General features: G+C 44.5%; 1 protein-coding gene across 1 annotated transcript in view; it reads left to right on the top strand.

Annotated features, from left to right (window-relative positions):
- The window catches only part of ACTL6B (actin like 6B), a 173,348-nt gene that overhangs the window by 50,081 nt on the left and 97,957 nt on the right, over nucleotides 1-25,310 (top strand). Inside the window, exons 3-6 of the mRNA XM_078671622.1 lie at nucleotides 6,661-6,826; nucleotides 11,762-11,862; nucleotides 14,863-14,960; nucleotides 21,924-22,018. Of these exons, the coding sequence (XP_078527748.1) occupies nucleotides 6,661-6,826; nucleotides 11,762-11,862; nucleotides 14,863-14,960; nucleotides 21,924-22,018 (460 nt within the window). The remainder of the gene's footprint in view (nucleotides 1-6,660; nucleotides 6,827-11,761; nucleotides 11,863-14,862; nucleotides 14,961-21,923; nucleotides 22,019-25,310) is intronic.

The raw sequence follows: 25,310 nt of genomic DNA on the forward strand, positions 1-25,310 counted from the left end.
TGGTGTCAACCAGTTTCAGCATCAGAGGAAGAAACAGACCATCCTTCAATGCGGTCAGGCATCAGCCCTTGAGAGTCGAAGAATCCGCCCTAACTCTATACGACACTTTTTAAGCCTAGAGATAGCCCCACACCGACACCCGTGATAATCTTCGACCCCCATCCGACGACAATACATTGGCTTTACCCAGTGGCTGGTTGTTTACAAGACAATATTTCAGTCCCTGGCCAAGCATGAACAGGCCCCTTCCTGCAAGTCTGATCCATCAAACTAAATAAGGGCGGCTTTTGTCTGAAATCCTGTAACTGATCCTGCAGTGAGTGTCCCCCGAGGCTCAGCACTCTCCCGGTGGCCTTTAAGTGTCTACGCGTGACCGCTGTCCATCTCACTTATACCCAGAAATAGGATCTGGAACCCATCCTGAAATAATGTAATACCTCTCGCTCATGCATGAGTGGACGCAGAAGAGCTGCTTATGCCTTAGTGGCTTAAATCCTGCATTCTGTCTAGAGCCCCACTTCACTGGCCCAGGATGTTGCACAATGCACCAGCTCCAGCACAAAAGTCTTTATTCTGTATCACTTTTGATGCAGCTCTTTAACTAGTCATTGGAAGGCTGAACACATCCTGCAGTGGTTCGGTGGTATTCATTAGCAATATCTGTGTATGGCCAACTCTCAATGCTTATGCAGGATGCTGTGAAGCCTAGAAAGCTAGACATAAAGAAACATAAGAGTGTGTGTGTGTGTGTGTGTGTGTGTGTGTGTGTTTACCCAATTCCTGTTTGGTCACAAACACTTCAGCAGAACACATAAACCACTGTCTTTAGAGTTCAAGCAAATGAGAGTCAAATGTCCAAAGACCATTCCTTAGAGCTCTAGGTGTATGGATGATTCCAAGCCGGCATCCATGCTGCGACGTCTGGTTATATCTGCGTTGTAGCACAAATTACCTAGTAAGAATGCCAAGCCCCGCGAGGGAAGCTATACCTGAAGATCAAAGATGGCTGCCGTTTCTCAAGATACGCTAGAGTCCCCGGCTTACTGGGAAATGTAGTTCATCGCACCGCGTTGAACGTTCCCAACGGATGCACAGGTTTAATCCATTGAACACCCTTACTCTGAACTGACCACAAGCCTTCCCTGTGCCATGCGCACTGCATCGTTGGATACAAACCCCACAAGACTGTGAGTGGCACTTCCAACCTCGCGTCCTGACAAAGTCAAGCTCCTGCACTGGCGGCCGTTGCCACAAAGGATAGACACTGCTACCAAGCCTCACTCGCTGCATTGCAAATCCACCTGAATCCTGAGAAATGCGACACAAGCCAAAGAGATGCAGGGAAAAATCCACATGTATCCTGAGAAATGCAACACAAGCCAAAGAGATGCAGGTAAAAATCCACATGCAAATGCTTTGGGCTCCAAACCCTGTGTGAGTATCGTGCACGGATGGGTGTCTATTATTATTATTATTGTATGGGATTTATAGAGCGCATGGCTACCCTAAGGCTTCCCAGCGCTAAGAGACACGTGGCTGGTAGGAATTGGACAGGCCTTAAAGGTATTGCTTGAACAGCCATGGTTTGATCGCTTTGCGGAACTGTAGTTCTTTGTTCATCATCCGATATTCCAGTGGTAAAGAATTTCAAAGTTTAGGGGCAAGGTGGGAGAAGGATCTTCCTCCCCATCTCTCCCTCCTGACCTTCGTTGATTGTAGAAATTCCTCCGTGCTTGAGCGCAGATGCCTGTTTGGAATGTAAGGGGATACTGGACTCTTGATTTTCCTGGGACCCCTATTATGTTGTGCTCTGTGGGTGATGACCAGGTCTAAAACAATCTGACCCTAGTACTGTGGATTGTTCTGCCAAGCCCTTCTGCACTTAGGCTGGAAGGACTCCTTATTAACATGTATTTGCTAATACTTGGTACTCTATGGCAAACCCACCAATGGTGATGGGAGGATGCTTGCAAGTCTAACCACTGCCGACTGCTCGGGGTAGCATCCCAACCATTGTTCCTCTGCCCACCATGCCACCTGAGATTAGACCAGGCCATATCCAGGTTGGACTCTCCCTATTGGCTCAGTGTCAAGGCTGGTTTGCATATGGCTGGGTGAAATTTTAAATGGCATGGCGAGCAAAAGAACGATGGGTTGAGATGCTACCCCGAGCGATTATCAGCGGTGCGACAAATTGCAAGAATCCTCCGATCACCTTTTGTGTATTTGATGTTACTCTTTATGCTTACACACCTTCTTCTCAAAAGACCACCTGACCCTTATTCCTTGACTCCAGTAATCAGCCTGCTTGTGCCATGTGGTAGAGAAAAATTCTCTGGTCGTTAAATATATGGGTGTTCAAAAGAAACCTTAATCATTCCACACAAGTCTGTAACTAAAGATTGCAAGTTTGCAACTATTGCGCGTACTCTTGTAGAAGATTAACACCTTAACCTCCATAAAGTCATACCTGGGCAAATCCCCACACACCAGGAACTGATACATTTTCTACCAGCCCTTTGGCACACACAGATCATCTAGGAAACACCACCAAACCGAATACCTGGTAGTTCTGGCTACTGGGTGGCTGCCTTCTACGCGTTCAGAGGTGCAACCACCCTTGCAGCACCCCAACAATGACCGTAGAACAATACCCTCTTTCGAAAGAGAAGCATAGAGTCTACTACACGGAACCCTAACACAGTTGGTGCTCATCCGAGATAGCGCTTTGAAACCATGTGCTATACAAATTCATACCATGGACTGCAGTTTCTGGGACCTAGAAATGCTTTAAAGTAAGTTACACTGCTCTTCTGTGGCCATTGGTCTGGGCAACCCTTGCTTCTGAGTAAGGTCAGACAGTGGTTAATTTGTGAAAATCATAAGTGCCGGGCTGTCATCAGGAGGCAGCTTACACCAGCCCATTTCTCCTGTTAGCACCGCCTAAAACAGAACCAACGACTAACCATTCAAGTGGGGAGAGGAAGTGGCATAATGGTCAGAGCTGCTGACTTTGGAGCTGGGGAACCAGGTTCTAGTCTTGGTGTCGGCTCAAAGTCCTGTGACTCTGGTCAAATCACTTAATCTCCCAGTAAATGAATGTATCCTTAAGTGTTGCTCATGAATAGTGCCGGTGTTGGTGATTAAGTGCCGGTGCCGAGTAGCGGAAACCACTGGCTCAAATTAAGCACTGCAGTAAAGTTTGCAAAATGTGATGGATGGAAGGGTTGAATTAATCTTAGCTACTGTTAATTACTCGGGCCACTTCCCAGTCCATTGTTTTGCATGCCGTGCCACCTCAGTTTAGAGGCGGACCAAAAACTTATTTGCATACGGCTGGGTCTAATCTGAGGCGCCATGGTGCACAAAATAACGATGGACTAGGATGCTGCGGAGTGATTACCAGTGGCTGAGACTAATTTAAGCATTCCAGCCATCACTTTTTTTTTTTTTGTCCTCATTGTGCAACATTGTAAGCACGGAGTTGTCGGAGCCCCTCTTCACTGCCATGCGGAGGGGTCTGGGCAATTTCCCTGTGGAGCCTTAGCGACAAAGGGGTCTCCTTATTTCCATTACTCTGAAGAAGGTTTTTCCGAGGGGGAGTTGAGCTAACCATTCTGGCTACTCTTGCAGGCCTTCACCTGATTTATGTTGCTGACACAGAATCATTGGACTATGAAGGAGTTATGCCAACCATTTCATTCCGTGAAACAGTAAAGGTATTGGATCCTACATCTGACCAACCCGGATCTCAACAATATGAAAAACAGAACAGGGTGGCTGGACAGGATTATTCGTGAAACAATTCCCCAGACACACAGTCAATCTGTACCGTGTGACCACTGGATTTAATTTTTCAAACAAGTTTATTTTTCTTTTTTACATTTATCAGCAATTTTTTGAAACACAAGCACAAACAAAACCACTGTCAATTCAAAAGGTTCATATATACAGTATCTACAAATGCACACATTTACAAATTTACAACAAAGAATCAAACAAAAGATTGGTTAGACACACCAAAAGACAATCACAAATGTATAATAATTCAAATAAATTGCAATTATATACAGTGCAGAGATTAATCCATAAGCGAACAAACGGGAACCAGTCCTAGAGATTGAAAAAACCAAGTGACAGGCGGGGTTGAGATCAAAAACAAGCCTGCCTGTCAACGAAAGCCTGTGGTGTAATGTTAAATAGGGTTGCAAGGCTAGGATACAGAGTGGTGGTATGATTTACATCCTAGCGGCACCCTTTGTTGTAGCCACAGGGTGGTATTGTCGACGCGTTTCGAACCTAAGTATTCAAGGTTCTCTTCAGGACAGGGACTGGGAAACAGATTCTGCACGCGGGCACAAAGGTTGCCGTGGCGTAGGTATGTCGTGTTCACACCTGCAATAGGCGCAGAGCAGGACTTAAGGCGTGGTGTCAGGCTTCAGAAGCTTGCAGGTATCAGGGCGGCTCACATTATTTTGCGCGTGTAGGTCTGGCTATGCAGACCACAGGGAGGGAAGCGGCCGGTCACTGGCCTCAGTTCAGGCCGGCAGTTAAAGTTGGCCCGTTTTCTGAATGAAGTAATCAAGCCACAGAAGGTCCGTGTTGCTCACTCTCTCCCAGGAACAAGCTGTCTGTAGGTCTCATTCCAACATTGCCGATACATCATCTGTACTTATCTCAAATGATAGTTTTCCCATATCTCCCAAAATGTATACTTCTTACTAGGTGTTTTCCTTTTATCCAAATTATATATTTTTAAAACTGAGGCCAGCCGTTCTCTATGGTGCGGGGGACTGGACTTACCCATTTCACACAGATCTCCCTCCTAGCCAGTAATATCAGAAGAAATAACAAGTTATTCTGTGCTTTAGATAATTTTTCTAAAACATTAGGAGCAATTACCCCAAAAATAATTAGATCAATACTTACAGTTAGATGTCTTCCCATTACCTCATCTAGTGTCTTACCCACATCATTCCAGAAACCATCGAGAAGGGGGCACTGCCGGAACATATGTAGGTCATCAGCCTTTCCCCAAACCACATTTCGGGCAATTCCTCGCTGTGGCCCCATTAAATTTGGAGAGTCTTTTCGGTGTCCATTATGCTCTATGGGTAGTGAAAAGATGGTTCCTCTTTAAAGATGTTACAATTGACCAGCATTTGCTCATTGATACTTGCCATATGTTGTTTATATCCAGCGTCGGCAGTTCTTTCCCCCATATTCTCTCTGGAATCAGGAATTCTTCCTCCCCTGCTGAGATTAGGGCCCAATACCAGTAAGAGATTTCTTTATGAAAGGGTTCCTTTTTCAGCATCGCAGTCTCAAGAGTTATGTTTCCTTTTCTGGCTTCTTTTAATGATTTCGCCCAGCTTGAGAGCTGATAATATTTCAATTTTGCTAGCGAAGCATTTGTTGTTGAGGATAATAGCTCCCACTCCATTATTTTGTTCTGAGACAGGAGTTGTCCCCACTCTATTATTCCTGCTATTTTAAGAGGAAGTGCAAGTTTGTCCTTGAGACACTCCGGGGTGCCCGGAGACTCCCATATTGGGGCCAGATCACTGTAGTATGGAATACCCAGAGAGCACCTTATGCAATACCAAAGTTTGGCGGCTGATCTTAACATCTTTAGTTTCACTTTTTTTAAATATTTTGGATGGCCGAATTTGTATAGAAAATTGCTAGTTTTTTTCGTCATAGCTTGGAGATGTGGTGGATAATTAATGTAAGTGTTTAGCAATGTCCTACTTGATTTAAATTGGAAGGCTCTGCAGTATTCCAGTAGGTCTGGACTGGCGATTCCCCCTGTTCTTTTTTCTTCTTATTTTACTCCATGCAATTCTGGGTCTTTTTGAAGACCAGATAAAACTTGTGATTTCTCCCTGAATTTTCTTTATTGTGTCTCTCTTGAATTCCAATGGGATTGCCCCAAAAACAAAAGTACATTTCGGTATAATTGACATTTTTATTAAGTTAGATTTCCCTAGCATTGTCAACGGTAGGCCACCCCAGACTTTCAGTAGCTTTTTAACTTCCCCTTCAATTCTGTGAATATTGATTTGTGTTACTTTTTCTAGATCTTTAACCAGGTCGATACCTAAGTATCTGATTTTATCCTTATTATAAAGACTGATTGCGTGTTCGTTCCAGCTCATGGTTTCTGTTTTGGCCTGATTGATTTGATAGCCAGAGATTTTACCAAAGTTAGGCAGGGTCTCTTCTATTATGTTCAAGGAGCCACTCAAGTTGTTGGTGAAGATCATTAAATCATCTGCGTAGAGGGCCACCTTCTTGACCCAACCATGATAGAAAAATGGGGAAATTGACAATTGATTTCTAAGACTCTCTGCCACTGGTTCAATATAAAAATTGAAAAGTAGGGGGGAGAGAAGGCACCCCTGTCTTGTTCCTCTTTTAATCAGAATGTTCTCAGTTAGATTACCATTAATTAGGATTTTTCCCCTAAGAGAGCTATAAATCTTTTCCACCATGCTCTGGATATTTACCCCTAGATTACATTTCTATCCATCACTTTTTGTGTACTTCAATGCAAGCTAAGCAATGGCCTGCCCTAAGACACATTTTAATATACAGTATTCACTTCTAAATTATGTCATTACCCGCTTGAGTTAACTGGTGGTGTCTTGACTCTTCCAGGCAGACTTCCCCACCACAGTCGGCCTCCTCGCGCACGATGAATCTGCGATGGACATCGACGGGGAGAAGGAGAAGAAGGTTGGCAAGGCTTACTACATCGACACCAACTCGCTGCACGTGCCACGGGAGGGTACGGAGGTCATCTCGCCCCTCAAGAACGGCATGAGTAAGATTCTGGCGGTGGGGAGGGGGGTGGAGAGGGAGGGCTTAACCTCTTCAGTGGGGACTTTGGGAGGAGCCTCCTTATCAGCTGTAAGATATGTGAGTGGGAGGAGCTTTGAGAGCCATTGGTCCAAAGAATGGTTCTAGAATCCTTGTTCAACTTGTGTTGGCCCCAGACTGTTTTTTTTGGCTCACAGATAATTTCATCTATACACCATCGATTTAGGATGACCTTATTCAAGTTCGGTTCTTTCCACATAAATTGGATGGAACTCAATTTTTGAAGCATAGCTTGAAGTTACATAGTAGTAATATTTGATAGTAACTCATTTGGCCTCCAACATGCCTTAAAGATTATCTTGAGGGGAAAAAAGGTGATGGGTGAAATGCTGGAATTAACCTGAGCCTCAGCCCATTGTATTTTATCTCACCAATGCACACTTGACAGAGACCAGTGGTATGCAAATCAGACGTGGTCCTGAACCAATAGAAAGAGTCCAGCCCAAACTTCTAGGCCAGGTCCTCTCCAGGTGGGAATACAAGCATTCCCTAGGGGTCAACAGTGAAGTAAGCTTGGGTCTAGGGCACAGTGAGCGTGATAACCACGTCTGGGCATACCCGTCGCACTTAGAGCCGCCCACTGAGGAAATGAAAAGGTGATGGTTGAGATGCTTAAATTAATCTCAGCCAGTGGTTATTACCTAGTGCCACATTCCAATCCATCATTTTTTGCCTTCTGTTCTACTTTGGGCAGAGAAGAATCACCTGCAAATCAACCTTGATCCTGCTCCTGGAAGAACAGCCCAAATTGCCAGACCAGTTGCCCCAGATGAGAACACAAGTTATTTTGTAGCCCATCCAGCCCTGACTAACATTCCTGTCTTATAACCACTTCAGAATATTCCAGATACCATATGTCAGCAAAGATGCAAAACACAGAAGCAGGGCTCTGTGAGCCGCAGTTGGCATCATGCCTTGAAGGGCATATCCTGGGAGTGACCTGAAATACATGCATCCTAGGGTTTCAGTTGTACCACCCATGCCTGGCACCTGAGCGCCAAGGGCCATGTTCAGGTGGCAGTTCGACGGTGTTACATAATTCGATGTCGTGGTCTGAGCCTCGTCGCCAATGCTTTGCTGGAATACAGGCAGGAACATTGTTTAGGACGGACGTGGAATGGCACAATCTGGACCATTCACAGGCTGGCATTAGCCTTGTCAGCTTAAGTAAGGCCTTTCCATCCCCTGCAGAGTCTCCCCCAAGGCGAGGAGGAGAGAGAATATGAAAGAGAGGTATAGTGAACATGGGAGAGAGAAAAAAAAGAGAGAATGTGAAAATGAGATAGAGTGAACATGAGATAGAGGAAACAAATAAGAGAATGTGAAAAGGAGATAGAGTGAACATGAGATAAAGGAAACAAGAGAATATGAAAAGGAGATAGCGTGAACATGAGATAAAGTAAACAAGAGAATATGAAAAGGAGATAGCGTGAACATGAGATAGAGGAAACGAGAATATGAAAATGAGCTTGAGTGAACATGAGATAGAGGAAAACACAAGAGAATTTGAAAAGGATATAGAGTGAACATGAGAAGAGGAAAAAAAGAGAAAATTTGAAAAGGAGATAGAGTGAACAAGAGATAGAGGAAACGAGAATATGAAAATGAGCTTGAGTGAACATGAGATAGAGGAAAACACAAGAGAATTTGAAAAGGATATAGAGTGAACATGAGATAGAGGAAACAAATAAGAGAATGTGAAAAGGAGATAGAGTGAACATGCGATAGAGGAAACAAATAAGAGACTGTGAAAAGGAGATAGAGTGAACATGAGATAGAGGAAAAACACAAGACAATTCGAAAAGGAGATAGACTGAACATGAGATAGAGGAAACGAGAATATGAAAATGAGCTTGAGTGAACATGAGATAGAGGAAAACACAAGAGAATTTGAAAAGGATATAGAGTCAACATGAGATAGAGGAAACAAATAAGAGAATGTGAAAAGGAGATAGAGTGAACATGCGATAGAGGAAACAAATAAGAGACTGTGAAAAGGAGATAGAGTGAACATGAGAAGAGGAAAACACAAGAGAATTTGAAAAGGATATAGAGTGAACATGAGGAGGAAAAAAAGAGAAAATTTGAAAAGGAGATAGAGTGAACATGAGATAGAGGAAACGAGAATATGAAAAAGAGAGAGTGAACATGAGGTAGAGGAAACGAGACTATGAAAAGGAGATAGCGTGAACATGAGATAGAGGAAAAACACAAACAAGAGAATTCAAAAAGGAGATAGACTGAACATGAGATAGAGGAAACGAGAATATGAAAATGAGCTTGAGTGAACATGAGATAGAGGAAAACACAAGAGAATTTGAAAAGGATATAGAGTCAACATGAGATAGAGGAAACAAATAAGAGAATGTGAAAAGGAGATAGAGTGAACATGCGATAGAGGAAACAAATAAGAGACTGTGAAAAGGAGATAGAGTGAACATGAGAAGAGGAAAACACAAGAGAATTTGAAAAGGATATAGAGTGAACATGAGGAGGAAAAAAAGAGAAAATTTGAAAAGGAGATAGAGTGAACATGAGATAGAGGAAACGAGAATATGAAAAAGAGAGAGTGAACATGAGGTAGAGGAAACGAGACTATGAAAAGGAGATAGCGTGAACATGAGATAGAGGAAAAACACAAGAGAATTTAAAAAGGAGATAGAGTGAACATGAGATAGAGGAAACGAGAATATGAAAAAGAGAGAGTGAACATGAGGTAGAGGAAACGAGACTATGAAAAGGAGATAGCGTTAACATGAGATAGAGGAAAAACACAAGACAATTCGAAAAGGAGATAGACTGAACATGAGATAGAGGAAACGAGAATATGAAAATGAGCTTGAGTGAACATGAGATAGAGGAAAACACAAGAGAATTTGAAAAGGATATAGAGTCAACATGAGATAGAGGAAACAAATAAGAGAATGTGAAAAGGAGATAGAGTGAACATGCGATAGAGGAAACAAATAAGAGACTGTGAAAAGGAGATAGAGTGAACATGAGAAGAGGAAAACACAAGAGAATTTGAAAAGGATATAGAGTGAACATGAGGAGGAAAAAAAGAGAAAATTTGAAAAGGAGATAGAGTGAACATGAGATAGAGGAAACGAGAATATGAAAAAGAGAGAGTGAACATGAGGTAGAGGAAACGAGATTATGAAAAGGAGATAGCGTGAACATGAGATAGAGGAAAAACACAAGAGAATTCAAAAAGGAGATAGACTGAACATGAGATAGAGGAAACGAGAATATGAAAATGAGCTTGAGTGAACATGAGATAGAGGAAAACACAAGAGAATTTGAAAAGGATATAGAGTGAACATGAGAAGAGGAAAACACACAAGAGAATTTGAAAAGGAGATAGAGTGACATGAGAAGAGGAAAAAAAGAGAGAATTTGAAAAGGAGACAGAGTGAACATGAGAATGTGAAAAGGAGATAGCGACAGCATGAGGAGAAACATATGCGAATAATAGAGGGTGAAATAAAGAACATTAGAGAGGGAAAACGAGAGAAAGAATAGGAAAGAGAGATAGAGAGTTATGTCCAACCCATAAGTCTGGAAGAAGGGACGAAGAGCAGGAGAACCGCGGTACTGTTGAGACTGCTCGCGCCCCGCCGGTGCAGCTGCACCCTCCAGCCCGCGGTGCTGTAATTTATGTTATTACAAAGTATTGTCCCTGCCCCGGCCAGCGCTTTGTGTGAATGTGTCCGAGGCACAAAGCGCTCTTTCTTTCCCGGGTGCGTCACTGCTCGTCTCAGAGCTGGAATCCCCCTCAGGTTATCATCATGTGTTAATGGATTGAAATCAGGGGGAGAGTTGTTTTGTCCGGTATCGTAAGATTGCTCGGAGCTCTTCATTACACATTTTTTTTATTGCATATTTCCATGCACTTAGGGGCATATTATCAAGGGATTTATCTCCGCTTTTTTGGCTTTAAAAGCCGAGAAAGCGGAGATAAAATGATCTCTCTATTACCTAGCTGTCGCTAACACCAGTTAGCGACAGCTAGTAGGAGATAGCGACCATCTTGGGCCCCACTTTGCATGTCAGTGATATTTATCACTAATGACATGCAAAGTGGGCGTGCCAAGATGTTAGCGACTGGAAACAGTCGCTAACATCGCTATCTCCTATTACCAACTTTTGGAGATATTCACGCTAAGCGCGAATATCTCCAAAAGCTAACACCTGCCCTGAGCAGTTCTTAGCCATGTTATCCAATGGGAGGTGGATAACATGGCTAAGAGTATTCGCTCGGTATTGCATGAATATCGCTGACTTTTCAGCGATATTCATGCATTGCGGCCGTTTTTTATCGCATTTGCGATAAACCTTGGTAATACCAAGGTTTATCTGCGATAAAAATCGCCGCAGCTCAGCGGTATATTTTTGTCTCTAACCAAGCAGTAGCGATAATTATCGCTATTGCTTGGTAATATGCCCCTCAGTTTCCAATCGGCCTCCATTTTCTTCCCCTTTATTTCTTATTTTTTCTCTCTACATTTTACATCCTTTTTCCGAATATTCATTTCTTTTTTCCTATTTTTTTCTCTCCTTTTCCCCTTACTCCTCCTTTTTACTTCTTTCTTTTTTTCTCAACATTTATTTTTTGATGGTATGACTTGTTCTGTTGCTTACAACTTATTTCTGATGTTATTGCGCAATGACCCCCAACTGCCTGTAGTTGATTTAGGACGTTTTGCATTTGTAACTATCACTTATTTATTTATTTATTTGAAGTTTTATATAGCGCTGGCCAGACCCGAGGGCATCGGAGCACCACTTATTTTCTCTTTCATTTTGCACTTTTACCCCTTTGGGTTCATGTTATTCCATCACCTCCCTCCTTTTTCCCTTCTCTTTCTCTTCCTCTCAGTTGAAGATTGGGACTGTTTTCAGGCCATTTTGGACCACACGTACAACAAGCATGTCAAGTCCGAGCCCAACCTGCACCCCGTGCTGATGTCTGAAGCTCCGGTGAGTCACTCTTCCATCATTCTGTGAATTATCTCTTACAAATAAAAGAATTTCTTGTTTTAGGACAGAGTACACCATTATTAGGAAAACAGTGCTCGCTGTCTAATAGTGAACGGGCACCAATGTTATAGCGTAAGGGTATTGCCTAATTCAACTCTAATCCTTTATGGGTACCGGAGTAGCGTGCTTCTCGCCAAAAATGCGCTTCAACACCCCACCTGGGGTAACAAGCGCTATATAAATGCAAACATTTAACCCTCTTCCATCTGTCCACTGTCCTTCTCAATCCACATAACTGACTAATATCCACCACTCAAACTACTTTCATATCTCACTATACTAATTCACCACTAATCCTTTACGGGTTCTGGAGTAGCGTGCTACTCGCCAAAAAAGCGCTTCAATACCCCATCAATGGTAACAAGCGCTATATAAATGCAAACCTTTTCCTCTCTTCTAACCCTCCGCTATTCTTCTGAGTCCAAATAACTAACTAACATATCCATCACTCAAATCACTTTCATATTTCACTTTACTAATTCAACACTAATCCTTTATGGGTACCGGAGTAGCGTGCTTCTCGCCAAAAATGCGCTTCAACACCCCATCTGGGGTAACAAGTGCTATATAAATGCAAACCTTTAACCCTCTTCCATTCGTCCGCTATCCTTCTCAATCCAAATAACTGACTAATATCCACCACTCAAATCACTTTCATATTTCACTATACTAATTCAACACTAATCCTTTAATGGTACCGGAGTAGCGTGCTACTTGCCGAAAAAGCGTTTTGACGCCTCGTCAGGGGTAGTAAGCGCTATATAAATGCAATTACAATACAATACCTTTGGCGCCATTTGATAAATCTACACAAAGCTTTTCAAGGCGCATCCACCTTTGCTGCTTCATGGCACGGTTCTCGCATTTCCATCATGTGGGGCTAAGAAAAAGGGGGAGGGGTTGAAAGTGCCATTTTCTATTTTAATTCGTATAGGATTCTTTGCTATAGGATAAAGAAAAACAGCTCGACTGGGTTGGTAAGAAGGTAGAATTATATTCAAGGAAGTGCCTTTGCTTGGTTTGGTGTAAATCCGTCCAGTAGTTTTTGAGAAATTAGCATTTAAAAAGGTGCTGAGATGGGCACAAAATGGCTACATTTTAGAGTTATCTGGACTATTAATTTGAAGAGGATCCACTTTACTGGTACTACTGACCTCCACGGCTAAAAAGTATTAAAAAAAATACATATTCTGATCTTGGGCTGAGGGAGCGTTTTAATCTGGTGCTATTTCGGTACTGCGGATTCGAAAATAGTCTATAAAGAAATCAGACTCTCGAATCCATGATGTTTTAAACCTTTATTTTTTAATTAAAATTTAAAGGGAGTTTTTTTTAAAGGTTTCCCCGCTGCAGCCTGGGGTGCAGGGGGTGCCTGCAGTGTCCCAAATAGGCCATTTATTCTGAATTCATTTATTTGTGCTTGACAGTCAGAACTCCTGGTACCATGATTCCGAAAGGGCTGATGGGAAAAAAGGCTACCTTCGCCATTGGATGTATGACGTTACAACGCATACATTTACATCTCGGTACATTACATTGCGGTTTTTACAACGCAAGTCGTTACAGCGACTTGCGTTTCGAGGGTGGAGTAGTATAATTTACTATTCCAACTCCAGTCTACGTGCAGTAGGGAAGGTGTTGGATAGTAAATTATACTATTCCGTGTCCCAGAGCGCCCCCCAGTGCAAGTCATTGTAGGGACTTGCGTTGTGAAAACCGCAATGTAATAGCATCGCGATGTAATCCCCTCGTTGTAAATGATGTTTCCCTTCACCATTGGATCTCATTTGTTTTTAATTCCCAGACTAGTGAATAATTTGCCAAGGCCAAACAGCAGAGTCATTTAAAAGTGTTATCTTTTTAATTCATACTCTGTCACTTTTTAAAATGCTGTTATCGCAAGAACTACTTGCTGGATTTACACCAAATCACATTAGCTTGCCATCGAAGTAAAGTTCTAGTTTCGTTCGAAGTTTGGTGTAAATCTCTTCAGCAGTTTGCTCTATCTTTCGGCAAAGTGTTTTCTGGGAGCCAAAATGAAAAATGATAGTTTTTCACCTCCCCGCTAATTTTATTTTGTAGCGAATCTTCCTGAAACATTGCACGCCGGAACATATCCGTCTGAGTTGATAGAATGGCAAGTTTTGTTCAGAGAAGACAATCAAAAAATAATGCCTTTTCAATGGAAAGTGCGGCTAAACCATCACTACGCAGTGCTGACCACCCACTGTGTAATATATAACTGTGTGTCCTGCAGGTGTGCTAAGTATAATGAACATACAACAGTGAGTGGATGTCCCGCAGTGGTAGATATGCTCAGGGGGCAGTGATGGTGCTGCAGTGCTGGGTATACACTCTACAACATTTACCAGACAACAATGCACTTAAAAATCTAAAATGTAAATCCAGTACTTGTATAGCGCATGACTCACCCCCAAAGGGGTATCTCGGCGCTGGGGGCCGTTGGGAAGATTAAGCAAGCTATTGCCCAGAGTCGCATGGTGCTGGGCAGACCCCCGCCGCCGGAGCCGGGGATCGAACCGTGATCCCCAGCAACCAGCTTCAGTCGCCCTGGCCGCGGCGCCACAACTCTCCTGCACTTATAATGTATTTTGTGCAAGGCCAAAGGGCATAGCAACCATTTTTAAGATAAATGTATACATTGTTTGAGGCTAAGTTGCAGGCAATGTTACGTGATGTGCTTGGGAGCCCTGTCAATCTCTTCGATTGTTTTTATATATTTCTATGTACAACTAAACCTTGAAACCAGCCTGAAAAACATCACAGCCAGTACCGTGCAATGGTTCAGATACACGTTGGGCTTTGTCTAGCAGAAGCCAAGTTGATATTACCCGTGCTTCAGTCTTTCCGCCTCAATGGAATTGAAGGGCGTCCTTGATCTTGTATTTGTAGTTAACGCGTGTCTTTTTCTCTACTCAGTGGAACACCAGGGCCAAGCGGGAGAAGCTGACCGAGCTGATGTTTGAGCACTACAACATTCCAGCCTTCTTCCTGTGCAAGACAGCTGTGCTGACCGCGTATCCTTCACCAGTAGCTGCACTACAAATCCAGCTTAGTACTGCGGCCAGTGAAGTGCTGAACCAGACCGAGGGGATGGGCTCCATTACTAGAGACTCATCTCTTGACCCACGCAGAAAGCGCCTTTTTTGGAATTATAGTAGTTGTGGTTAAAATATGGCTTGGGTCCCCTGTTCAAAGGTGGAGATTGTAAGCAGGCGCAGAAGTTGGGATAGTTCGGTAGTAACCTGAAACATGAATTATCCGTTGAGGATTTCCTCCTCAGATTCAGGTGTTTTTTATTCATTCTCTACAGATTGGCTGGACCGTATAATATGGTCCATTGTGGTAAATTGTTCTCTGGAGGATGCCTCGCTGTGGAGTGAGAGTTTCTCACCTGTTCATGTTGTTTTCCAGTTGCATTGATGTAGCACTTCCCACCCCTGCCTTTGTTCTCCAGTGATGCTTCCCACACTGATCCTCAAGTTTCCTGGTGACAAGGAGTAGACTCCTTCTTGAAAAGTAAGTTATCTCTAATCTTCCTCAGTGAAGGCATCCCCTCTTCTGAATAATCTCCTGTTGCCAGTCCAGACTTGGTGAGAAGGAATTCTTCTGGTTGTAGAGAGGACCCCATGGTACAGAATGGATGTTACCGGTACAAAAACACAGGAATCCCCACCCGTCTCCTGCTCCCTGTCATTCTCCAGCTTCAGAGCATGCCCTTGATGCCAAGTCAGACTGCACTGATGAAGGATTATTCTAAAGCATATACATTTGGGGAGAAACCCATGTGTGAGAGAGAAAGATACTTTAATGTAACATTTATTCTCCAGTGTGAGGCTGTCTTCATCCTCTTTGGAACCGCGGAGTGTCCTGTGGCCCCCAGACCAGCTCGGAAAACCGCTTTGTGTATGTATTGTTACTGGGTTTAAAAGCAAGTGAACCTATGAAAGGCCCAGTTTGAGCAATAACATTTAACTCACCCCTGACTGATCTCCACTGGCGCCTTCGTTCATAGATGTACATGTACCTGGTCTTCGTGTAAGGTAGTCGTTCTAAACCTTTTGACTTTTGAGGACACCCACTGAATCATTATTGGAATCCAGGATCCCCCATAATCATTATTGGAATTCAAGGAGCCCTCTGAGTCATCACTGCATGCCAGGGACCCATGCTTACCACTTTCGATGATTTGAATCACAAAACAACGCACAAAAAATACAGAAACAAGCATTCATCAAACAAATACACAAATGATGAAATATTGTTTTTAATTCACAAACAAATATAAAAAAAGTCAAATGTTAATTTTAGTAGAAAGGTTGGAGCATTTCTAAATTCAGCTGAGGTCACTCATCGTCCAAACTATATCCAATTTGACGCACTTGCACTGCTCCCATGAATCAATTTGAGGCCACTAACTTAATTTTTATTATCCAATTTCAAATTCCTTCACATTTACAGAATATTTTAAAATTTCCAATTGTAAATTTTGATTTTCTATTTATGTACACTTTATTAATCTGTTAATATTATTTACGTTTCTAAGCAGTTGCAAGTCCCCTGTGTAGGCTTTGTGGACCCTAGGAGTCCCTGGATCACAGGTTAGGAAGCACAGCTCTAAGGCAGTCGTCTTCGGACTTCTCCTCCTTCGTGTAAAAGCATTTTTTTGGGGGCCCCCAGAATGACAAACATTTTCTCAAAATTATTCAGTGAAATCTGCAGCTCTGAGCAGATTAACAATTCACACATTGCATTTCTGTCCAGTTGAAAATACAATAAAATGCATGCGTGCCAACGTGCTGCTGGCAGTCTGGGCATCCTAAAAGAGTAAAAGTATCCACTGTGTTCCACTTTATCCAAAATGGTGGGAGGGACTTTGAAGGTTATTTGAAGCTCCCCTCAACACTTTGACACTTACTCCCACCCAGGACATGAGTTACCGATGGCACTTTCCAGAACATCTCACTCTGTTTACTTTTAATAAATACACAGCATTCTGTTTTCAGCATGTTTGTCTTCCTCCACCAGGGGTGTAACAAATGCTACTGACCTCTTCAGAGCCTCGCGCCCTTTTCGAGATCAATGTAAGCCCTCCCAAGCGATTTCCAAGTGAAAGAATGACTCTAACACCTTTTTTAAATCTCCACTTCTAAAGTGTAACAGAGTTTCCAGAACTTTGGATTAAAGGGGATCCTTAGTTGGAGAGAGGACAGTACAAGGGCTGTTGCCAGAGAGAACCCTTGATCTTTGACCTGGAAGGAACTCTCCACACTACCATCAGTGCACAACCCACTTGTGGCAATGGTGCAGGATCAAGGAGAATAAACAAAGTCCTACAAGTGTTTGCAGTTCATCGGCCACTGCTGTTCGTGAAGATGGTCCAGGGATGGGCGTTTGCACATGTGGCAGCTTCTTGTTCCTCTCGGTGGTTCACACGCGGTGGTTGGGAGTTGATGCCCTAGCTCCAGACACTCTGACGTTGTTCCTTGCGATCTACTCCCAGTTTCTGTCAGAGGAGAACAGGGTCGATGCTGTTCTTTGTCAGTGGCTGGAGGGTCAACTCTGAGGTTTGTAATGAATGTGGCTAATGGTTTCCCACCAAGTGAGTTGGGCGTCCAGTATTCTACCCCAATGCGCCTACCGCGTAAACTCTCCATTCTGTGGATCTGTGCAGGACTGTACTGGTTTACGCAGCCGGCACTGTGACAATTCACTACTGTGACAGATTGTAACTCTCTGTTGCTCCAGGAAAGGGGGCAGCCGCCCACGGCCAGCTTGTGGTTGTGTTTCCTCCTAGGATGGACTTTCAGACTCCATGGTGGGCCCTGCTTAGGAGCATATGGGGTGAATTTGTAATGTAGTTATCTGCTTCGTGGGGGAGCTGAGGGGTGTCTTTTTAGCAGCCCTGGTCCTCCACGTAAGTCTCATGTTACCAGCCAGACATTAGTGTCTCCAAGGAAGGGGTATTTGGTAAGACGGTGCTGGATTCGGTGCCTTAGACTTAGAATAGGGTCTCTGCGGATAGAAGCGGGATCAAACCCTCATGTCTTCGACATGATACAGAGGGATGTGGGAAGTTGAAAATGTTGACCTTGCAACCTCTCAAATTCATTTTTAAACGTTGCCAGATGTTTTAAACGGGGGCAAAATAGGGCTTTGCATTGCACCAGGAATGTTCCTGTTGCTGTGGAGAGCTGCAGGTCACTGCTCAGGAGCAGTTGTTTTCAGCAGAACCCTCATATCTCTCATTTCCTTGCAGTGGGACGTCCATCATCTGGAAGAATATTGCATTTCTGTAGTTGTGGTGTGCACATCTGTATTGTTCTTTTAGTAATAATGCTGATGATATTTTGCATGCAGAAAGAACACCCCCCTGCTTTCCCAAGCAAAGGGTCCAAAACTCTGTTGCGGTGCGCGTGCTCGACACCTGTCTTTCTATGTCGTGCTGTACAAGTCACTTTCAAACTACATGAAACCTGATTCTCTTTATAGTGAATTTAATCAATAGGGTCATCCTGCATCTGTGTCTTCTTGAAGCGTCTTTTACTGTTAACATTGCAATGCTTGAACATACATAATCCATTAAGCAGTTTGCCCCAATGCATTTCAGGAACAAGCATTTACAATGCAATGGTCTCCGCATTGTTAAAGTTAGAGCTATTGGCATTGCTCATGACATTATTTGTATTTATGTTTTTGTTTTTAAAACATATAAATAAATTGCTTAATCTCTCGCAAATGCGAGACCTATTGCATTTGCACCCACACACAGAGCCACACACAAAGCCACCCACACACACATACAGAGCCACCCACACAGAGCCACCCATACAGAGCCACCCACACAGAGCCACCCACACAGAATCATTCACATAGAGCCACCCACACACACACAGAGCCACCCACGCAGAGGCATTCACATAGAGCCAACACACACCTTCACAGAGCCACCTACACACACAGAGCCACCCACACAGAGTCATTCACATAGAGCCACCCACACACAGAGCCACCTACACACACAGAACCACCTACACACACAGAGCCACCCACACACAGACAGAGCCACACACACACACAGAGCCACACACAAAGAGCCACCTACACACACAGAGCCACCCCCACACACACATAGAGCCACACACACAGAGCCACCTACACACACAGAGCCACCCACACACAGAGCCACACACACACACAGAGCCACACACACAGAGCCACCTACACATACAGAGCCACCCACACACAACCTGAGCCACACACACATACAGAGTCACCCACACAGAGCCACCCACACAGAGTCATTCACATAGAGCCACACACACACAGAGCCACCTACACACACACAGAGCCACCCTCACACAGACAGAGCCACACACACACACAGAGCCACACACACACACAGACAGAGCCACACACACACACAGAGCCACACACACACACACACACACATACACAGAGCCACACACACACACACAGAGCCGCACACACACACACACACACAGACATCCCTCAGTCTAGGTCAGCCACACGCCCATCTCTGCCCAGTAACACCCCAGGGAACAGAGGCAGGGAACAGAAGCAGGGAACAGAAGCAGGGAACAGCAGCAGGGAACAGAGGCAAGAAGAAAACGATGACAAGCAGGGAACGATCAGAAGCAGGGAACAGCAGCAGGGAACAGAGGCACGAAAAAAACGATGACTAGCAGGGAACGATCAGAAGCAGGGAACAGCAGCAGGGAACAGAGGCAAGAAAAAAACCGAACAGCAGCAGGGAACAGAGGCAAGAAAAAAAACGAACAGCAGCAGGGAACAGAGGCAAGAAAAACAAGGGTACTGTAAAGGCAGCTCTACTGGAATTATCGGATTCTATAGCCATGGAATTCTAGTGGTTTTACTGTCTGGCTCCCTGGGCAGCAGCTTAATCAACCCTTCCCCTCCCCGTGCCCCACCCCTTTTCTAGCACTTAACACTTCGCGGCTGAAGGCACAAAGGACAAACCTCTCGTGCTTGGGAAGGCACCTACAAGGCCCTCTCTCACCTAAATCTTCCATCTTGGGAGAGTCCCTCTGAGAGACCCTCTGGGAGGCTTTCAGTGGTGGCAGTTAGTGTGCCTCCGGCAGAGAGCGGACAACAATGTTTTTTTTGGATTACTTACATTTAAATAAACTTTACAGGAATCTACAAAGTACAGTGTTTTGTTGTGCATCACAACAAAGTTCAATCCAGCAACCTACCCCGTAATTTTACCCACCGTACAAGCACTTTGGCACTTTATACAAGTCCAATGAAAGGCTCTCATATAATGAACATATGTTGTAAATCACTTTTTTGGTCAAATATTATAAATTAGTTAATTGTAATGCTTCGTAGTTATACAGCACCTTAGAGCATGCCCTTTATGGCTAACTGTTATTGTAGATTCGTAAAAGTTGTTGAGAACCCTCATGCATTGTGTGTTAAACATGTCTTGCAAAGATTCTGCACTTCATGGTAAATTGTGATTCCAAGTCTGCAGTAGTTATAGAGAACCCCTCATGGTCAAAGCTTATTTATACGTTAATTTTAACATCACTTCGCTATAAAGGACTTTATAACAGACGCTTTACGGCGTACTGTAATTTTATAAATGTAAACGTTGCAGAGAACCCTCATGCACCGTTAAGGGGGTCCGCAATCAGAGATTAACCGCCGGGGAGAGCGGGCGCTTCCAGCAACTCGCGCCCTGCTCCTGACTTCCCAGCCCGTACCGGCAGACTGAACGCGGGATTCCCGCTCCCGCCATTGCCCGAGTTGAATGGCGCCGGCTTCGTCCCCTGCACGTTTGCGCTGAGGAGAGTCGCTGAAAAGACGGACGGAGACTCCCAAGCGCTGACAGCAAGGTGGAGATTGACGCAGACTTTTCTGGATTCCACCGCTAACCCGGCTCTACCGCTTCGAGGGCAATGCACGAGCTACTGTGGCTGAAACTGAGTAAGCTGAGAGGCTTGGCTTGGTCAGCATATTGCGGTGTGGTGTAGCGGCTGGGCAGTTGAGCGGATTTAGACAGCCCTGGCATTCTGTGGACTACTATTGGATAAGCGTGATGTGCATGAAGCAAGCAGTAGTATGAACCTCCCCACTTTTTTGAGCTAAGCAAGAAACTCTAAAAGTCTTATAACAAGCGAGCTCCGGCTGATCACCACCATGATCGCCTCGGAGAAACCACCGTCATTTTCGGGATTGAGGGGCGTGTTTTTCGTTCTCTCCTCTTCCCATTGGCTGGAATGTAAAATTCCAGCCAATGGGAAGAGGAGAGAAAGAACCTAAAGAAACACGCCCCTCAATCCCAAAAACACAGGGCTTAAACGTACAGACGCCCCTCTCCTCAAAATATCGTTTGAATAGAATATCATATCAAAAATATCGAGAAGGTAAGTGCAATATAGATAAGTATAGATTTACTATTCTTAACTCCACGTCTACAAACCTTGAAGACATATGTATCGTCAACGTACATATGTGTGGAGTTATATGCAGTAAAACTTTACTTACCCATAGAAAATGACCATCACAATATTTTTTACCTCAATATTCTTGGCCCAATATTTTGTCCCACAATATTTTTCGTTTTGATATTCTGTGTAAACACTGTATCCAACGTAGGTCAGCAGAGTTGGTTCTATATATTCGCAGACTGTGTACATATGTTCCATTCAGTCTATGTGTATGGAAATGTACCTTCTGCAGATATCCTTTAACTCTGGTATGCGTGTTTCGCTCTGGGGCCTGTGTTCAATATGTATGCTCTTATCATGTGAAGCAAAATGTGTCTTTCTTAAAATGTTCTCCTCAATTGTAAGCTGTTTGCAATAGAGATTCCATTAAGTGTTGTTGCTCGCGAGTGCACGTACCTGTGCTAGATTGCCTTCCTCCCATGATGAGGACATTTTCAAGCTCTTGTTGACATCACTTGTTGTTCCTTAACCTCTTGTTGCCAGCTTTGCCAATGGACGCTCCACAGGCCTCGTCCTGGACAGCGGGGCCACACACACCACCGCCATCCCAGTGCACGATGGGTACGTCCTCCAGCAAGGTATGTTGGGTACTGGACTGCTGTGCGTGGATGGGGGTTGATAATCACAAGACCGACTCTGAAAGCTTTTCTATGATGTGACCCCTTTTCCCCACAGCAGAATGGCCATGAAGCACCATAAGAAAGGCAGTCAACACTTTGCCGACTGTTGCGTACGTCAATTATTTTATTGGTAAAATTAAGAGTTGAGAAATAACAGCCAATATATGTGATATTTAAGAGAGGTAGAAAAAAGAAGAGGGGTGAGAGAATAAGCTATACAAGGAAGGAAGTAAAGAGAGGAAGAGAAAGACAGAGAAAAAAAGAAGAGAGGAAAGACGGAAGCTACAAAGCAGGAAAAAAATAGAGCAGAGGGGAAATGAGTACAGTGATGGTAATGAAGAAGAAGCGAGATGGGTTACACGCGAGGTAAAGTGCTTCAACCATTTTTAATTTCCCCGCCGTCTGCTGTACTACATACTTCTAAGGAAAGCCCATGGACCGGGACACCTGTGGTCAGTCCTTCATTACCCAATTTGTTATTTCTGAAAATGGATTGTGGAGATCCGAACACCTGTGATTGATCACCATCTCCATGTTTACTAGTGATTTCTGTTGTATCCGATTACAGCGACAAGCTCACTTGATTACCTTTTGCGCCTCAACCCTGAGAGAAGCATTTACTCCGGGCACGGGGCAGTGGTGGGTATTGGGTTTTTCCGTGGCACGTTCTCTTCTTTACCACAGAAGACCTGCATTTTAAATGTGAATACACCTCAGTTGGATATCAAGGTCACTTTGTTCACAGTACTCTCTCCATATGGCTAGGGTGCACGGTCCAAGGCTTACTTCAGTAGCAGGTAGAAGGTTGGGCACTTTATGCTGTATAACACATGTTTTGGACTCAATAGACATCATTTTGTTTTTAAAAATACAGGGCTTTTATTAACAATTTGGAAAGCGGAAGGTGTTAGGCATCTTCTGGGCTTCAATATGGCCCCAAACAAAATAATACAGTGGTTCAAACCTGTAACACAAGAAACAAGGGGGCGTTTTGCTTATGTACCGTACTGCTTATATACAAGCAGGTCTTTGTGCCAGCACCCCTACTGCTGCTTTAAGTTTAGTGATTTTTCTGTGCGGTTTGCCCTCTGTGTGTCGCTTTCCAGCCCTCCTTTGCTGCTGTTTCCTATGCCTGTTATTGTAGTCTGAGGCCTGATGTTTTGTAACTCGTGACTTTTCCTTTTCCAGCCTTTCCTTGCTATTGTTTCTGTGCCTGTGATTGTAGTCTGAGCCCTGTTTTATGTAACTCACAACTTTCTTTTCCCAGCTTTTCGCTGCTGTCTCTGTACAGCGAGCTAGCCTGCTTTCCCGTCAATCCCGCTTTCCCGCCAATCTTTCTTCCCACCTTCCAGCTCCCCTCCCAGGACCTTCTTAATGGAGTTCGCAGCACGGGCACACTGCTGGCGCACCAAACGCAAGCCTGTCTGCGCCCCGCGTCCAGCTCTAGGAACCCTGGTTCTCCCACCCGCGCAACACCTCTGCAGATCTCTGAACCCTGGATCCTGGGCGCATCAACAACAATTGTTGCCGCACATCTCCATGCACCACCAGAGGACCGATCTGCTGCCAACACTGCTGCTTCACCTGCAAAACAGAAACAATCAACAATGCTGGAGACACCACAAACATTTGTACTCTACACCAACCAAGACAGCCACGGCACAACTCCTGTGCATTCTACTCAATGCACAATCGCTTAACAAACACACCACAGAGATCTGGGACATGATCTCATCCCTCACTCTAAATGGCATCTTCCTCACAGAGACCTGGCTGAACCCTGCCACCACGCTGGACATCGCCACCACCTTCGAAGGCTACAAGATAACACCCCGGGACAGAACCAACAAACTCTGAGGTAGGATCGCCATCATCTACAAGACACCATCCGCTGCATAACCTCCTCAGACAACTCGACCCCGACAATGGAACATCTCAACTTCCAACTCTACACAGAAAGGAAAAGCACCATCAGAGGCACCCTCGCCTAAAACCACCAGGACCATGGTCCGGCTTCTGCAACTCTATCCCTGACCTTATCACCCTGATCGCCATCGACTCTGGGCACTACATCTTTCTAGAGGACCTTAACTTCCACCTCGATGACCCTTGCAACACCAATACAATCGACCTCCTGAAAAGCATGAGCTACATTGTCCTCAAGAAACTTGTCACCGACCCTACACACATCGCAGGACACACGCTCAACCCCATTTTCACATCCAGCAACTGTCAAGTACAACCAAATCTCACCGCTAAACTGGACTGACCACTACAGCACCCACTTTACCATCTCAGGACCTACCAACACTGGCACTATGCCCCCCAGATCCAAGCACAGAAACTGTAAAAATATATCAGAAGACCAGTGGAATAACGCTGTCAACTCCCACCTCACAGGCACAGCATCTTACCCAGAGCAGGCTGCGACAAACATCTCCCAGTGGATCACAGAATGCACTGACACAATCGCCCCCGCCAAGCCAGCCAAATCCAAAGGACCAGCCAGAAAAGCCAGCTGGTTCACCGCGGAGCTGAAATCCACCAAATGCAACTGCCAGCAACTAGAAAGCAAGTGGCGCACCAGCCAGGAGACAATACCATCTTCCAGACAGCACTCAACCAGTACCACAGCCTCCTGAAAGAAACACGGAAGAATAGCCTAGCAGAACATAGAAGCCAGTACAAACCGCAGTAAGACGCTCTTTGCCATTGGGAAGGAGTTCTCCAACCCTGCAGCCTCAGAGAACAACATCATCCCCTCCCACGACCTGTGTGACACCTCTGCACAACAAGATCTCAGTCATCCATGGAAACTTCAACCCCCATCCCTCCACCGCCGACAGTATCAGCCTGCTCACACCCATGAACACGAACTCCGAACACCAGCTTACCCATTGGGACCCTCTCACAACTCAAGTCACAATCTCCATCATGAACTCCGTGCACTCGGGAGAACCCACGGACCCCTGTCCCCACCATGTCTTTAACCCCAGGAGAAAGACGATTGGCGACAAACTCAAGAAAGTCCTAAACACCTCCATCGTCTTGGCCTCTTTACCTGAGGACTGGAAACATACTGAATTGAGGCCCCTTCTGAAGAAACCATCCACCTGCCGAGTAGAACCTAAGAACTACCGGCCCATCTCCCTGCTCCCCTCTCCAGCAAAGGTTCTTGAGAAGGCAGTCAAACCACAACTCACCAAACACCTGGATCACAACAACCTCCTCGACCCCTCTCGATCTGGAT

The sequence above is a fragment of the Lissotriton helveticus genome, chromosome 12 (genome assembly GCF_964261635.1).
Source record: "Lissotriton helveticus chromosome 12, aLisHel1.1, whole genome shotgun sequence".
NCBI classification, from domain to species: domain Eukaryota; kingdom Metazoa; phylum Chordata; class Amphibia; order Caudata; family Salamandridae; genus Lissotriton; species Lissotriton helveticus.